The following is a 17457-nucleotide window of genomic DNA, read 5'->3' as shown; positions in this document are numbered from 1 at the left end:
GGGTTGGGTGGCTGATGGAGATCACCACTCCAGTGTCACGTTATAGATCCCTTCCTGTCTGACTCCTCCAAACTAAAAGATCTCTCCCAGGTGATACAAATAATCTCTCTCGTTGAGGACTGGATGAATTGGGGGACCCAGGTCATCACCCCCAGTAAAACGATAAATGTCATTCTAGACATTTTGCACAGACTTTGTCTTTGTAGCAAACCAATTGCCCGGACAATTTCTATGAATTGGGGTTCTGTCCGCATCCTCAGTGTTTTCTATTATTTATTCATTTACTATTTTCACTGATACTTGCTTACTTGCTTACTTGTTTTCATTTTAAGCCTCTCCAATTCCTAGACTTTTACTTTTCATTTCTGTTCCAAATGGTTGTCTGAAGTGTGTCTATGTTGTGTTTAAAGGGTGTGACATAAATAAACGTTCCTGGCCTAACCTGTAAGACACATTTGTTTCTTGGAAATATCCACCGCATGACATCAAACACATCCTTTGGCAACAACATTAGTAATCAGTTTCTCAACAGCTTCAAGCAAAAGCTGTCCATTTATTTGTTGATCGTTCCTATTTTGATTATTTGATCACGTAGCAACCTTTCTATGTGTGTGTATGTGTGGGCATGGGCATGTGCATGCTTGTGCGTGTGTATGTATGCATGTGGGCATGTGTGTGTGTGTGTGTCTGTGTGTGTTTGCGCATGCATGAACTTGTGCGTGTGCGTGTGTGTTGTCGGTGCCCTACCGTCCCCAGGTGGTGTACCGGGAGACCTGGCAGGGAAGAACTCACATCCTGGAGACCAACAGGACCAGCGTGGAGCTGCAGGTCCCCTCCGACGAGGAGCAGGACTACCTTATCCATATCAAAGTCCTGACAGACGGTGGCGACGGCGGCAGCAGCGGCCCCATCCGGATACCAAAGATGTCAAGTAAGGCCCACACCAGTACTGTGATGAAGATAGGAACGGAAAAAAGTGGATAAATGATTAAACTAGCAAGAGGTCACGCAAGATTTAACACATTTAACAAGACTAAGTATCTTATTAAGTAGCCCTTTCTGGCTGCCCGACGCAATCATTGCGAGGAACTTTTCTTACAGCAGTGACAGTAAATCTGTGAAGGGAGACATCGAAATGACCTCCAAAGGGAGACATTAAAATGCCGTGTATCTCTGCTCTATGGCTCAATTTGGAGAGGGAGAGAACATACTGTGATTGCTGAAGAGAATTCTAGCTAGGAATCTTGTGAGGTCGTAGTGTGCTTCATTAATAAGATAAACATTTCATTAAACAACGTGGCATTTTAAAGGCGATCACAGGACTCTTCGTTTGAACCGCACATTGAAGGAATCCTTGTATTCTTCTTGTTCACAGGTCTTAACTCAAAAGGAAGCGACGACCCAAAATCGAGATGGATTTGTTGTTTTGTACTTTTGATAGTCTCACTGATGACCTATTAGCAATGTCTCTGTCTAGTGAGCACACTGTTTAGCAGTCACCGCCTCTCCTTGTTGATAAATGAGAGCGGCAACTCTTCTCAACCACATGATATGCATATTAAAATAGGTGATGGATCATACTTTTGTCAAAGTTGTAATCAAAAGATATATAGCTGGACTACTGCTTGTGTCAGTTTCAGATTGTGATTATGGTTGTATATTGATTTGATGCGGTTTTGTCTGGTGATACTCTGTGGTGCATAGGGTTTAAAGGGACCTGTTTTAAGGTTGATTGCATAATTTCTTAAGCCTTACACTCTCACCTGCTTTCCTTGAAGCATCGTGCTACTAACCTTTCCAGCCTTGAGCAGGCTCCATTTTCCTTCTCAAAAATAACCCTTATCGTTCTTGTTAGTGCAAGTATGTGAAACATCTTGCATATTTCTTCAAATTTCTTCTGTTCGCGCCAGCTCCAATGTGATTTCACACACACAAAGTCAAGAGTTAAGGGGAAGTGAGATGCTCTGGTGGAGGGGATTATACAAAGAAACAGCAATGTGGAGACAAGTTGTTCTTATTAAACGATCGAAGTATGGAGAAAGCAGATCTTTCAGAGAGGTTCACAGATTTCTAAGTGGAGCCGATTCTCAAAAGTACTTGCTGTTAATAGAAGGCTAATTTCCCATTTTTTAATGCTGCCTTAAAACTTCAACTAGATCATAATAATTTTTCAATTTGCTTTGAAACAAATGATCCTATTGGGATCTATATAGCTGAAAAGTCACGCTTATCAATGGCATGGGGGGAGTCTTGTATTTTTCTCTCTCATTTGTGTTATTGTCCCTGTAAATGTCCTTGATTAGTTTTCTGGCTCTGAAAATACATTGTATTTCTGTCAAAACTTTTCAGAAAGCATATTAATTCTAAATGTATGTCTTCCACGGTGCAATATGTACATGACATTTACTTTTAGCAGATGCTTTTATTCAAAGCGACTTGCAAAAATACCTTGGCAGTTAAGATGCGGTACTAGGATGTGCATTATTTACTGTGTATGTGTGTTTGTGTGTGAATGTGTGTGTGACTGTTTGCATACGCTCATCATCCTTACATTATTTTCCTTCCTTATTTCTGTTGACAAAGCAGCCAATCAACACAATTAGTGGAACACCTACTGTTCTTCAAACACACACACAGAAACACACACACACACACACACACACACACACACACACACACACACACACACACACACATCCACGGTATGTGGCTTTCAATGTGATGGGGTAAAAGCTGTTAATCATAGAGGAAGGCTAGTGCCATGCTGCGTAGCTCAGTTCCATTCTCATATTGTTCTGTTGATAGAACAACACAACCCCGACATTTGTTTTTTCCTTTCCTGTTTAAATTAAAACAAAATATTGAAATGTCTTTCTTCGCCTGCATTTACTGCCTTATTTGAGTATCGTGCCGTCCTTCTGAGACTTTTATTGGTAGTTATCCCAATGTACTGTATATGAGTAACTGATGTATGACTTTAATTACATTTCTAAGGGATTTTCCACTGAAGTCTTCACTGTAAGACACTGAAAAATAACGATGGGCGGCAACATTTTAGAGTAAGGATACATTAATGAACCATCCATTCACATTAATGAATGAAGTAATAAGCATTGACTAACAGTCAATTAACAGTGAACTTATGGTATAGTTACCACTGATTAACTTTTCCGTGGAATAATGAGCTTTAAAAAGCATAAGCGTACAGGCTAGGGTTAAGGGTAGGGAACATGCACACCATAACCTTAGTTTACATCAACACCATTAGTAAACATGAACCATTAGTCAATTATTATTTTACTGTTAACTAAGTTAATGCCTATTACTGCATTGACTAATGTTAATTAATTGTGAATTAATTTATCCTTATTGTAAAAAGTTACCCATTTGGTACTTCTTAATAATACATCTTAACATGCCCTGTGCCTTCTTTAATCCTGAGTTTTTATCTTTGTTTGATTTTGTTACCGCACTGTGGTGGTTCTTATTTTGGGTTGATGGTTTTATGGGATTTTTTATTTACTCCATTGAAGGACCATGATAGGGCGGCATCCTTGATGTCACTGAAACAATATTAGATAGAATATATTTAACTATAAAATCCACTTTTATCTTGCTGATTTAGTTGGGGAGGGGGTGTTCTCATTTATATTCATCAGCCATATATATGTATAAATAAGTTTAACAATGAGTATTGTCTAATTTCTGAGGATTATATGTTTCTGGTCTTATATAATAACTATACTATTGCGTTAGTATCTCAATACCATTGTATTCACGTGTGGATTATCTCTGTGAGATGATATTAATGTTCAATAAAGATTTCACATTGAAACTGCTCTTTGTTTGACCTGGTTAAGTTCATTATGCTCTGAAACTGTGCAAGACGTTTGCTGAGAAATACAAGGTTACCAGCCCTGTTATCCTGATCCGGCCGGTCAAATAAATGGAGAGTGACAGCCAGAGGGCAGACCCATCAATATTCAACAAACATTAGGCAGATATTATGTATCTTGGTTTATTGCTTGTTTGAGTGCGACACAGGATTATAAGAAAGAGGGGTCCACCCTCTGAATGTAAACTGTATATCCCAGCCGATAGGACATCTGAAACAGAGAATAGGAAAAATACCGAAATATTCATGGCCCTTTGAGAGTACACACTTTACACAAAATTAGGTTATATTTACATGTCATTTCTAAGTTTTATTTCTTCACAGGGTCATCCAAAAAAGAATCCACTATCAAATATGCAAAACGGCTAACGACAGGTTTCTAGATGTGTTCTCTTTCAATTAAATATAATGGTGGCATAAGTACAGTTGTCAGAATCCAATTGGACAAAGCGAAACAGAAAATGCAGTTTACTTAATGCAATTAATTTAAACAATTAACACTAAATGCATGTCATTTTAGTTTCTTTCTCTGAAGGCTGTTCCTCCCCAAACAGTTAGTGAGATAGGGTTTGGACCACTTATCTGCAAACAAACTGCCTTGGACTATTTGGCCACTTAAATCTCATATAGCCATCGTACAGTCATTATTAAACCCCACTGTCGAATGAAAATTGTCCCAGTCACCATTTGTAACCCTAAGTATCATTCCTATGTATAACATTTTAGTGCAGCACTTATCAGTGCTGTTTTCCTAAATTCACTGTCACACAATATGTTAGTGACAGTTGTGTGTTTATTCAGAGTTCATTTTGATAACAGGAAGTTGATGGTAGCTGTGTTCAGACAGCTATGTCCTTACGTTGCATTTATCACAGCCTTCCGTTATTTTAATCATTCAACAATTGACTTTCCTTAAAATTCCTAGTCAACTTCTTCACTCGTCAATGGGGGGGGGGAATACTTCATGTCAAAAACACAACCTTAAAGCTCCTGTAGGTAGGATTTCACAGTTGTAAAGAGAGAGCAGAAACAAGTAATATTTTTATACTTATTAACCAAATAACGTCCCCCCCCCCCCTCTCTGCACCCACCCATCTTTTAGAATGCAGCGCCTTTCAGAATGACTTAAAAGGCACTTGTTAGTTTAGTATTAAAACAAGGCTCATCAAGTGAGCCTTGTTTTCGAGGCCAATCTAGGATGGAGATTTATATCATCTTCTTTGCAGCAAAAAAGTCTCACAAATAGTGTATAAATCACACATTACTTCAAGTAGAACTTTCAGAGTACATTGCGGTGATGTTTCGCTGTATTACCATCCTGATGCCGTACATACCGCCGGCGCATTTGGAAATAATCCATATCACATCCAACTTGCATTTTTTACGCACTATTACACGTGAGGAATTGATCAGGTTAGCTGCTGCTAACCATCCCAGCCCACTCACATCAAATGAAGTCGTGTAGCAAGTCATTTTGAAAAGTGCTGCACAACCTCGTTTGACTTGACTCTAAGCCGGGCGGTTCCACAACTATACAACTCATCTCGACTTAAATATGTAAAGCAAATTGAAGGAGACGCAGAAGTAGAAGAAGCAGAGCAAGACTCGTGACTTGCTGCTAATCCTTTATTCACGGATGAATCATCTTGAGAAGCCTATATCATCCCAAGGATGGCTTTACCTCCACCGGGCGAATAGGGAACGGCATGAAGCCCTGCATGGAGCTCAGCTTCACTCAATACAGTCATGTGACGCCTCGTGTAGGACAATCTCAAGGCCCCCCCCATAGGTAACAAGGCGGCCTGCTTGATAAGGCCACAATGAATTTGCTAACTACATGCAGACTCCCTTTTCCCCTATTTCTACTTTTTAATGAGTATTTTATCAGTGCCCCACGGAGCTTGTAAGGCAGGGTTTATATTCTGTATATTAGAAGGGTGAGGGGTGGAGGGGTGCCTGCCTCCTCTCAGTCTGTATAAATAGGACTTGTTGTCGGGTTAGGTGCGGTGCTCGGGTGGAGGGAGGCTGACAATATTTGGGGAGAGTATTGTCTGGATGTGGGCTGCGAGACATGTCAAGAAGTGACAGCGTGTGGACCTGCATGGGGCTCCAAAGCCGGGATGAAGCGGGCGGTGATGGACAGAAGATTGGCTGAGAATTAAAAAGGACTACGAGCTCGCTCCGAGCTCGGCGGGACAGCTGACAGGCAGTGCTTCCCCTCCCCTGGTTCCCCCCCGGCTGGAGCAGCCTCCGTACGGAGGACTCCTGCCGCCAGAAGAACGGACAGACACAAAGATTGGAGACATCACCCCTGTTCTTACCTAAGCCCATATGCCTTTTTCTTTTTGCATTTGAGCTTAGTGCTCAGAGTATTGTCTCTTGAGAGAACAGTCCTAACTATCGCACCCCAATTGTCTTTGGGTTGCTTCCAAAAATAATACTAATAGAAAAGAAGCAACATGCTTTCAACAATAAACCTCCACTTGAAGTAGTATAACTGGGAAACGATTAGCCATGAAAAGCATGAGAGTGAAGTGGGGAAGAGGATTTGGGGCATGTCAGTGGGTTTGATTGATTAAACTGGACATTGAGAGCCTCCATGTTAACTTGCATTAAACCTCTATCAAACACAAAGCGCTCTGTGATGTTTGATGAGTTTACTTCAGTCTCTACCCCATCGATTCCTTGCTATTCCCTTGGGCCACGACAATGAAAACCCACACCTTGATAGTCAGAAGATCTTAAGATCAATAAATTAGATTAAATGCTAAATCACATATGGTTACAACTCGACTTCTCGACTCCCCTGACAATCTCAAAAAGTATTTAATGATATATGTTTGTTGAAAATATTGTCTCTTCAGGAAAATGTATTCCGATTTTGATGTGATTGTTGTTCTCCATAGCATTTACTAAATCGGACATCAAAATATTTAGCTGTTGAGGTAGAAACACTGTTCTGACCACATAATTGCCCCCAGACTTGCGACACAGCGCAGGTCACCAAAGGGTGATTAGCGTCAACATAAGAGCCTGTGCCGCCTGTCAAATCCGGCCAGTTTGTCCGGAGCACGCAAGATGTTAAATTTGTGGTGCGCACATCTCTATCAAAATTGCGCCCATAGGCCAACCCTCACTTGTTATGTGACAAAACAACAGGCCCATCCTCGCCATTTAGAAAGCCCTTTTGAGCTTAAAGTGGGACATCATTCATTTCCCAAAGCAACACTGACTAATGGTTCACCGGCATTTGTGACACGGAAGCACCCTGACTGACGCTCTTGGCTTTGTGTGACAGTTTGCACATTACCAGAACAGAAAAGTGTCGTTCTTTCGGCCCATTATGGTGTATTTTCTTTAGATTTTATTATGCTCTTATGGGGAAATGTGTGTAGATACATTACAGCATTCATGTCATGAGACAGAGTGTAAAACCTTCCATGTCTATAAGTTATGATGTAATCAAATAAGAACGTATGTGTTTCTTGCTTATACGTAATACCATTTTTTGAGGGGCATGATCATTATAATGACAGGGGTGTCTGGTGCTGGAATATCCCTCCTTTATTTATGATCGCAAGATTCCACTTACAATACAGAACCAGAGTAATTCATTAATTTGTTCAGTACTTCGTCATCCGTGCTTTAAACCATCCAAAGGTCTACTGTGACTTGAGAAAAATACAGAAAATTAGATTCTCTTCCAAAGACCAGGAAGGTCCAAAAAAAATTACCAGCAAGAAGCAATTTCATGGGATCGGAATTGTTCAATGTTTTGTACAAAGCAATCGAATAATCGTTAACGCCTCATTGGAAGGAGATTTGCATAATACTCACATGTCGCCATAAAAACTATGACATGACACCTGTCACTTGTCATGATGATGGGAGTCTTTATGAATGTTTATGTCTGTTGTCATTTTTTGAGATGTCTTTGTTATGACAACTTGACATTAACCAAGACAACATGACCTGTCAATGTCTCTGTTATGACAACTTGACATTAACCAAGACAACATAACCTGTCAAATACATGCCATAACAGGCCAAATTATAAAACCATACTAATATCTTACTTTACCCCACCTACAGTGATACAATTGTCATTGAGATGTAAATAAATGTTGTGACACTGTCAAATGTTTTAAAATACCTAAACAAAAGCAATAGAGAAGTCAAGAGATAGTTTTTCCATCTGTGTATTTGCACAACAAATATTTCTTAAGAAAGTTGTAATGGTTGTCAGAGAATGATTCTATTCAGATCAGTACAAATAAAAAATTTAAATAAGAAAATATGACCTTTATATTATATCGATTTCGGAGGCAAATAAATGCAAAATTGTATGAAAGAGTGGGGGGGGGTTAAGCTTTGCAAAGAGAAGACATGTAGTTTGAGTAGTCAGGTGGGCAGAGTGAGGTCCACGACGCCTCAACAGGGCTCATATAAGGACACATCTCTTTTTTATGAATTGTTCATTGTGCGAATACACAAAGGTAAAACTATTTATTGTATTCTCTCCTGCTTGTGCTATGGTATTTTAGTATTGTTTTTGCTACGACAACTCGACCTAAACCAAGACAACATAACCTGTCGAAAACATGCCATAGCAGGCCTTATTATAAAACCATACTAAACAAAACTTCCTTTACCCAAACTACAGTGACACAATTTTGACTTTTCATTAAGGTGTTGTTTCACCAGGTGAAGTCAATGGTAGTTTTTCCTTGAGTGTATTTGCACAGTCAATTGTTTCATAAATAAGATGTATCCATGTGATATGAGCCTTGTTGAGGCGTCGTGGACCTCACTCTGCCCACCTGATTACTCAAACTACATGTCTTCTCTTTGCATGGCTCCACCCCCCCCCCCCCCCCCCCCCCCCCGCTGTTTCATTTAATTTTGCATTTTTTTGTCCCCGGAAATTGATATAATATATTGGTCAACTTTCTTCTTTAAATTGTTAATTTGAACTGAAATGAATTGTGCATCCTCTGACAACTATTAAGAAGTTTTGTTTATGAAACGTTTGTTCAAATTCACAAAAGGAAAAACTATCTGTTGACACCTGCTTTTGCTTATTAAAATAATTTCATAAAATAACATTCAATGACATCTTAATGAAATGTCAAAATTCTAACACAGTAGTTGAGGTGAATTCACTTATTTATGACACAATTATATTGATCTTATGACAGCCAATGTCAAAACCAACTCCAATGAACATTTGAATCTAAGCGAAACAAGTAATCTAAACGTCTTTTTTGTAGGCCTGCTATGGAATGTATATGTTATATTGTCTTGGTAAATGTCATGTTGTCAAAACAAATCAAGTCAACTTATCATGAAATAACATGTCATGTCATGGTTATGCTGGTGTCATGTCAGTCTCTTGCACACCCCTTCAAATAAGGTGTTGCCTAAACATCCACACACACTCATTAGTCACTATATAAGATTGACACATGACAGCTTTAAGTTAAAACGATACAACTCCAGTTGTCAAGTTCAGTAGCAGAATCAGAGGATCCACTGTATAAAGGAAAACCCTTCTCCCTCCCTTGGTGAGTAGAGGCATCTACACATTGACCTTAAGAAAGTGAATCAAAATGTCAAACTCAAGCTCTTGACACCCGGGTGGATTGCGAGATACCCAGAGTCCTCCGCGTTCCCCCACTGACAGTGCAAGGTTATATTTAGGCAGACATCTCTTTTGGATAAGGTGGACATTTTTCCCAAATTTGCCTTCTCCTTCGTTACACCATTAGAACGCCACTGGTTGGAGGAGCAGAGACACCCAGCCAGACACAGGCTCGCACACATGGACACACACAGACCTACACACACATACACCCGTATACCCACGCACACACACATGTGAGTGAGCACAAATAAACGGACACACACACACACACAAACAAATCAACACACATGCACCCATATGCACACACACACACATACACATGCACATGTATATACACACATATACATGTGCACACACACTGCAATCAGCTCCAGATATTTTGTCCTCCCTCCTGCCGTTTTAGAGAGACGGTGGATCCGTTATCTACATGAATTGATTTTTGGTCAGACTACGGCGGAGCACGATACCCCCCCAAGCTTTCAGATGGTTATTATAACCCAGCTTATCCTCATATCCCCCCTGTACTCCTTTGTGGTGCTCCCATGTTCTCACCTCACCCTCCAACCCCCAAATCCTCCACCCCCACCCCCACCCCCACCCTTTGCCTCCCTCCTTATATGTCTGATTGCTGACTGAGCCTGTTAAGCAGATTCTCCAGGGGTCCATTTCCAACCTGTGTTTATAGTCGGTGCTGCACTGCTGATAAGGCGAGCCAACCGAGCTGTCACGGAACAGATTACCAAGCGAGTTGCAGATTTTAGATTTCACATTTAGCCTCACATTTGAGCATTGGCCACTTTTAGCTTCTCGTGTGCCCTTCACATTGACATCAGCCTCGCGATTTTACTAGTGCCCTTTATGATAGCGTGTAATTTTTTTCTCATTGGCACACACATTATGTGAAAGTACCCAACCATCACAAGGACACTATTTACTTTACTTTGTCTGAAATCCTGTGCCATAAAAAACAAAGAAAGGACTGCTTTCAGGCTGAAGAATTTATAGACAGACTGATTTAAAAGTTGTTCACACTAAAGGAAAAATATAAACAGATATATCCTTATTAAAATGGTCTATAAGTAAATTGAAATATATTGTTTTGAAAACTTTTTTTTTTCTTGACTCTAAGCCTATATATTACTGTGTTAACATCAATATCAAACATTGTCAAATGCAGGATTACAATAACATATATATATATACATATATATATATATATATACATATATATATATATATATATATACAGGGTGCGATTTGTGAAAAAACCAGGGGGGCATAATTTTGAGAAACATTTTAAAATGTTTCAAAATGAAGACGGACCCTGTGTATTTTGGTTGTTAATTATTACGATGTAATGGTGAAAATACTTTGGGTGGGGGGGATAATTTTTATCCCCACCGAGGATAAAAATAATTCAGCAGAGGGTAGGACGTGTAAACCAGAGGGGGGGATAATCCCCACCATCCCCACCGGCAAATCGCACCCTGTATATATATATATATAAAGTGAACAATACAAATATTAGTTTGGTCCAAAAGCAAATCAAAATAAAAGGAAATACTGTCCATTGTCTTAAGTGGTCAATAATTTGAACATAACATATTGGCACAACTCTTGGGTTTGATATCATCATCTAAATAAATACATTTCCTGGAAGTGACAAACAATCAGAAACTTAAATTAGCGTCTGCACTGTAATGAAAGTATGATTAATAGGATGCTGCATCACAGTGATGTCAGATAAATAATTACTCGACTTCAAGATAGTGAACAGAAGATAGGAAAACAATAAGACATCACCACTGGTACTATTAAGACTACAATAACTAAGGACCGGCAGTGCTCAAAAACCATGCAACAACATAATTATTTTTGAAGAGATCAGACACGTATCAGGAAATCTACAGTAGTAATGTTATTAAATTCAGACTGAAATTTAGAATTTAGAATTTCAGCCTCTACAATCAATGAGATATGTGTTCTACCACCTAGATGCTGCCACTGCGACGTCATGGCTCTTTAGTAAAAACAATGTTTTGAGGAAGGAAAAAGCATCATGCAGAGACACAAACTACTGCTGTGAGGCTTAGGAGGCAGCAGGGCAAAGGATGTGTAAATTCTAGGTTTCTCATTCAGTAGTACACCAAAAGGAAAATACCCATTAGTAATTCATGAGGCGACAACCCAGTTGTGCTGAAAAGCGCAAAGGGTTAAAATTCGAGTCAAGACAATTTTAGACTAATTTGTCTCGTTTTTGTCATTCTTTTTTTATGTTTTATTCTATTTGTACATTACAATTGTCCAGAACTTTGCGGATAATATGGGATGTAGAATGTCCAAACGATACCTAAAGCAGATTTGCCTCATCTTTCTGTGTAATTTGTCTTTTTATTCTTTCCTTGTATATTATTTGTCTAACCTTCTGGTGAATGAAATAGCACTTTAGAGGGTGAAACATTTCACAGGATCCAATGCTCATCTGTTTTTGTGAGTTTCTCAGCAAATTTGATTCTTATATATTGTGTCTTATGTCCTCAGTTCCATCATTTTTAACTACAGCCCATAGATTGTCATTATCTTAGCAAACTGAATTCGTCAATAATCCGACCTCTCCTTTTTGAGGGTGAGGATCTTCTTGACATCATCCAAATACAACTCACTTGCCAAAAATTCACTTACCTCGGCTTCACATCTGTTTCAGGGAAAGATTTCAAGTCGATATGTTCCTTGGAAAATATTAAAATTGATCCTCCGTTAAAGCTGTACCTACTACACTTGACTGCAAAAATCCCATCCAAAACACAATCATCATCGCCTAAAAGTTCAGAATAACTAGGCAGAGATTTGAGAGAAGCCAAAGAAAGACACGATTAGTAGTGGTTTCATTTAATTAAGTGCTGTATGCAGCGCTCAACTATTGTTCTTCTTAAATTGTATTCTTTCTTTCTTTCTTTCTCTCTATCTTCCTTTCTTCTTTATTATTCTCTACAAACTTTGGGACCTGTCTCCTTCCTCAATTTTTCACCTAGAGACTCCATTCCAATTTTAAAATGTTCAGAATAGCTTGGAATCGCGCTTCTTTTCAGATTTTTATATACTTTTTAAGATATTCTACTTTTAAAATACCATTTTTTTTTTTAACATTGGAGTCAATTTGACTCCCATTTCCTCTGGTACTTCAACTGTTTAAGATGTAACCATAGGCGCCGGAACCTATGAGGCCGCGGGGGCAATGGCCACCACACTTTTCGTGATTTTTTTTAAAAATAATTATTATTTCTTTAGCCTGTATTGATGAACTATTTTGTTTCTTAGTTATGTTTTGGCCTAATATTGTTACTATACAAAAGAACAGAGCTTTGTCTCCCCGCTACCTTATATTGATTGAGTCTAAAACGTTCTCAACGATTCAGCCAATGAGAGTACTACAGCAGGTAGCAATCGCGTTGCCATGGCCCATGGGTAAACAAATGATAAGGCACCACCACACAAGTTAACAAACGATCGCTGTAGGCTTCAATATCATGCAAGCACTTTCGCATGTTTTCTTTTTCTTTTATTCTACATCACAATTGCATGCTTTAATAAAGTATTGTTTTTACCTACCATTACGAGTCTCGCTTGGTCTAGTAGGGAATTCGCACAATGGCGCTGCTGCTGCTTGCTTATAGCTGGTTTAGACGACACGATTTCAGCCCGATTTTGCCCCGATTCGTTCAAATTTGCAAGTCGTACAAGATTTTGTAAAGTCGGCGATGAGACGAGGTTTTGTAATGTGACATGCTTGCGATCTGCAATCTTTTCGTCTGTGACGTTCGAAAACCCCACAACGAAAGTTTGGCATGCCAGAAATTTGGGGGAGTCGCACGTATCCATTGTTGACATGGAGGGAATCCCGCGAACAGCTTGAGCTCACGGGCAGTGTTTATTAACTAGTAAAGAACTAACTAGTAAAGTAAAGACTAGTAGAGATGCACGGTTATACCCGCAGACACCGTGGATAATCCACGGGTTCGGTGTATTGCGTGGAAATAAAGTAATACTTGGAGGAATTGCGGGCGGGTCGCGGTTGAAATAAATAAATAAATAAATAATAAGTAGGTTAACATATTGACTAGGCAAACAGCAAACTGACGAATTATATTTTTCTATAATCTCCCTGCTTCTGAAATCTCTGCCCAGCGCTCGTCCGCTGGCTTTCCATAAGCATTCCACTGCGCGATCATCCCTTCGGCATATGCCCTCACACATTGTTGAAATCATATGCTGGATGCTTTATTCTTTCTATGTGGCTGTAAATTAATGATCGGGCTATAATAAGGCCACGTTGGCTATGTTCGCTGACAACAGGGGACATTTCATGTCGCGTCCCGACAACCGGCTTTTTGTCGGGACGCGGAACACACAACTCAAAATCGGGATGACATTACAGCTCATCCGCGCATCGCTACTAACTAGACTTGCACTACACTACACTACGCAGAGGACTAGTATAGGAACTCGGGATCCATTGTTATTTACACTTTGTTGCTGCGTTGATGCTGCGTGAAGCACTGCATTAAACACAACCAAAGTTTCTACAGTCAAATCCAAAAGTCATCTATAATGATGATTGCGATTATGATGACAATGGTGACAATGAAGAAGGTTATTATGATGATTCAGTGTTTACTTTGCAGACACATTATTTGGATCACAACGGTGCTGCAGCACGCCGCTTCTTATTGGTGCTAGGGGCGGCAATTGACACGCGTGAAATACGCACCGTGGCGCTTCCGCGCCGGTGTGTGGCCAGCTTTAGGATGATTAGGTGTCACACGCTGTTCAACACATGCACGCGCATTTGCCCCCCCCCCCACCACCACTGAAATCATTCCGACGCCACTGGACGTAACTAAATACATTTTCCACCGTTTAACTTTGTTCAAACCATTTCAAAAATCGACATACTTCTATTCAAACCTTCAATAATATCTAAACGGAATTTCGATATCATTTAAACTTTCTTCAGAATCACAGTTTTAGTGTCATACCGGCTTAGTTTTCAGCTGTTTTCATTGAAGACGTCTGCCCATTCTGACACTCCTACTTCTTAAGACATCGTAAATCATTTTTCAACCGTATAACTTCATTCAAACCAAACCACCGGCTTCTTTTTCAGTTGGTCTCATTGATTTACGTTGACGCTGGAGCGTGAGGACGTTCAGTAGTGTTGCCAGATTGGGCGGTTTTACCTGCTCTATTGGGGTACTTTTAATCATGCTTTCTATTCTCTTAAACACACACACACACACACACACACGCACACACACACACACACACACACACCGTCAGTGTAGGGCAATACATTTGACCTTTCAGATTCTTCATTCAGCTGTCACTATTTGTTTCAAACCATTTACATTTTCTTAAATGGTGTGCATGTTTACATTGTTTACTCCATTTAGACTCTTGAACTTTTGTTCAAACCCCTTCACTTGATTTAAGCCATTTAACGTTTCTTCATGTCTTAATCTATGTGGTGTGGAGTGCAATAAATGAGGAGACAAGAGACGGAGATGTGTCGAGTCAGCTTTACTCTCAGCTTTACACTCGCTATGACATAACCCTTTCCCTTAAAGGTACGGCCCCTTGGTGAATGTCTCTTAATCGTATTTGTGGGTCACCACACAGGCCCCCCCAGAATTCACCCAAAAGAACAGAGCCAGACCTAACAAGTACCCCAAAGAGAACACAGGACACCCACTAGTGCAAAACAGAACAGACCAGCTCATAACAGTCCCTAGAAAAGTCAATGTATAGGGGGGCGGACCAGGTGGCCAGAACGGCTGCGATAACAGTAGAAGAGCAAAGGGCGGGGGCATGTGTCGAGGCCGCCGCAGGGGGGCGCCCTCGCCGCGGGGGCTGGGCCAGCTGGAGCGGTTTGCCAATATCGCAGGGGCTGGCCGTACACCAGCTCGGCCGATGAGGCTTGAAGATCTTCCTTGGGGGCAGAGCGAAGGCCCTGCATAACCCATGGGAGGCGGTCAGCCCAGTCACTGCCCGTAAGGCTGGCCCTGAGTGCGGCCTTCATGTCATGATGAAACCGCTCGCAAAGTCCGTTGCTCTGTGGGTTATAGGCTCTGGTACGGTGGACCTTCACCGCCAGGACCCCGGCGACCGCAATCCAAAGTTCCGATGTGAACTGCGGACCCCGGTCCGAGGAAAGGTTGGACGGTGTGCCGAAACAGGCCACCCAAGCCATAATGAACGCCGGGGCCACTTCCGCTGATGTAGTGGAGGACAGGGGAACCACTTCTGGCCACCTGGTGGTCCTGTCCACCATGGTGAGGAGGTAGGTGTAACCACGGGAGGGAAAAGTGGGCCCACCAGGTCCACATTCACATGGTCAAAACATCTCTCTGGCACTTTGAAGGGTGCCAAGGGGGCCTCGGTATGATGAGTCACCTTTGCTCGCTGGCTTGCCACACAGACAGCAGCCCAGGCCCTGACGTCCCTCCGCAGGCCGGCCGGACGAACCTGGCCCCCACCAGCTTGGCAGAGGCCTTCACCCCCGGGTGGGCAAGGCTGTGGATAGTGTCAAAGACCTTACGCCTCCAGCCAGCAGGTACCATGGGGCGCGGTTGGCCAGTGGAGATGTCGCAGAGGAGTGTAGCGTTGGCCGCGCCAAACACCACATGGGATATGTTTTGTATGATAACGAGTTGAAACGTTTGTTTTGGAGCACAAAAAACACATATAGACGCTTTCTTCAGTTGGCTGTTTTTAGCCGATTCTATCAAAACGTTATGAACTTGGAAAGATGGGGGCAATGGTTATGGTAAAAACTAAATCGCTCTTTCATACCACTTAAAAGGCTAATAATCAAAAACAAAATGGCGTCGACGGGTGATCTACTGATGGTATTGTGTGTATAAAATGTCATTTTTAATAAACAATCTGTACAATTACAAAGTTCTCAATGCCTCGTTTTATATGTTAAGACCCTTATTATACTACCAAAGAAGTGTCGGCCTACTTTTAGCCTTTTAAGTGGTTTAAAATAGCGATTTAGTTTTTACCATAACCAGTGCCCCCATCGTTCCAAGTTTATAGCGTTTTGATAGAATCGACTCAAAACAGCCAACTGAAGAAAGCGTCTATATGCGTTTTTTGTGCTCCGAAACGAACGTTTCAACTCGTTATCATACAAAACATATCCCAAATCCATTTTACACCGGAATTACCCTTTAAACCGGAACTGCTATGAAATAACCCTTTCCCTTATAGGTACAGTCCCTTGGTGAATGTCTCTTAATCGTACTTGTGGGTTACCACAGTGGCTTTATTAAAAAATATTTTCAACCTCACTACAGCGCTCACCGCATTTTCTGCAGGAAATGCATTTTCAAATTAGAAGCTGCTCCCTTCACAGAGCCAAACAGGGTATAAGTGACAGGGGGAGGGACTGACTGAGGGCTTGCTGATCTGCTTCTGCTTTGCATTGTTTTCTGTCATGCAATATTGTGACATTAATATAATTGATTCTAGACTTTTTTGGTTTTGTTTTTGAAGTATTTTCACGTCAAAGAATACTCAGATTCCTCAAGTATTAAACACTAATATAGTTCAAATCCCAACTTAGGTCAGACACTGCTTTAGTGTCGACAATGTATTCATAGGCTAAGGCCTCGTTTACTGCAAACTATAGTGGCCCAAATCCAAATAGTGGCACACTTAATTTTTTGGGGGGGATCTCGTACTTAAAAGGAGAAATGGGCAAGATTAGCTTATCTAAAAAATGTAGCCCCTTTGGAATCTAGTTCCATTCTAATATAGAAATAGCCTGGTTCGTTCATGAGGATTGCATTAGCTTTTAGAAGAGGTTGCATATATTCCATTAGATTCTGGGGGAAATTTAGCCTCCGCCCATGTT

The 17457-nt window shown here is 40.8% G+C and overlaps 1 protein-coding gene across 1 annotated transcript in view; it reads left to right on the top strand.

Moving 5' to 3' along the window:
• cntn6 (contactin 6) overlaps positions 1–1461 on the top strand; it is a gene marked incomplete at both ends in the record, with an annotated part of 34933 nt that extends 33472 nt beyond the window's left edge. The window contains 2 exons of the mRNA XM_079747457.1: positions 757–931; positions 1376–1461. Coding sequence (XP_079603583.1) covers positions 757–931; positions 1376–1461 — 261 coding nt within the window. The remainder of the gene's footprint in view (positions 1–756; positions 932–1375) is intronic.
• Positions 1462–17457: the final 15996 nt, after the last annotated feature.

The sequence above is a fragment of the Pollachius pollachius genome, assembly GCF_949987615.1.
Source record: "Pollachius pollachius genome assembly, chromosome: 12".
Taxonomy (NCBI): domain Eukaryota; kingdom Metazoa; phylum Chordata; class Actinopteri; order Gadiformes; family Gadidae; genus Pollachius; species Pollachius pollachius.
This window is presented reverse-complemented; position numbering and strand designations above follow the sequence as displayed.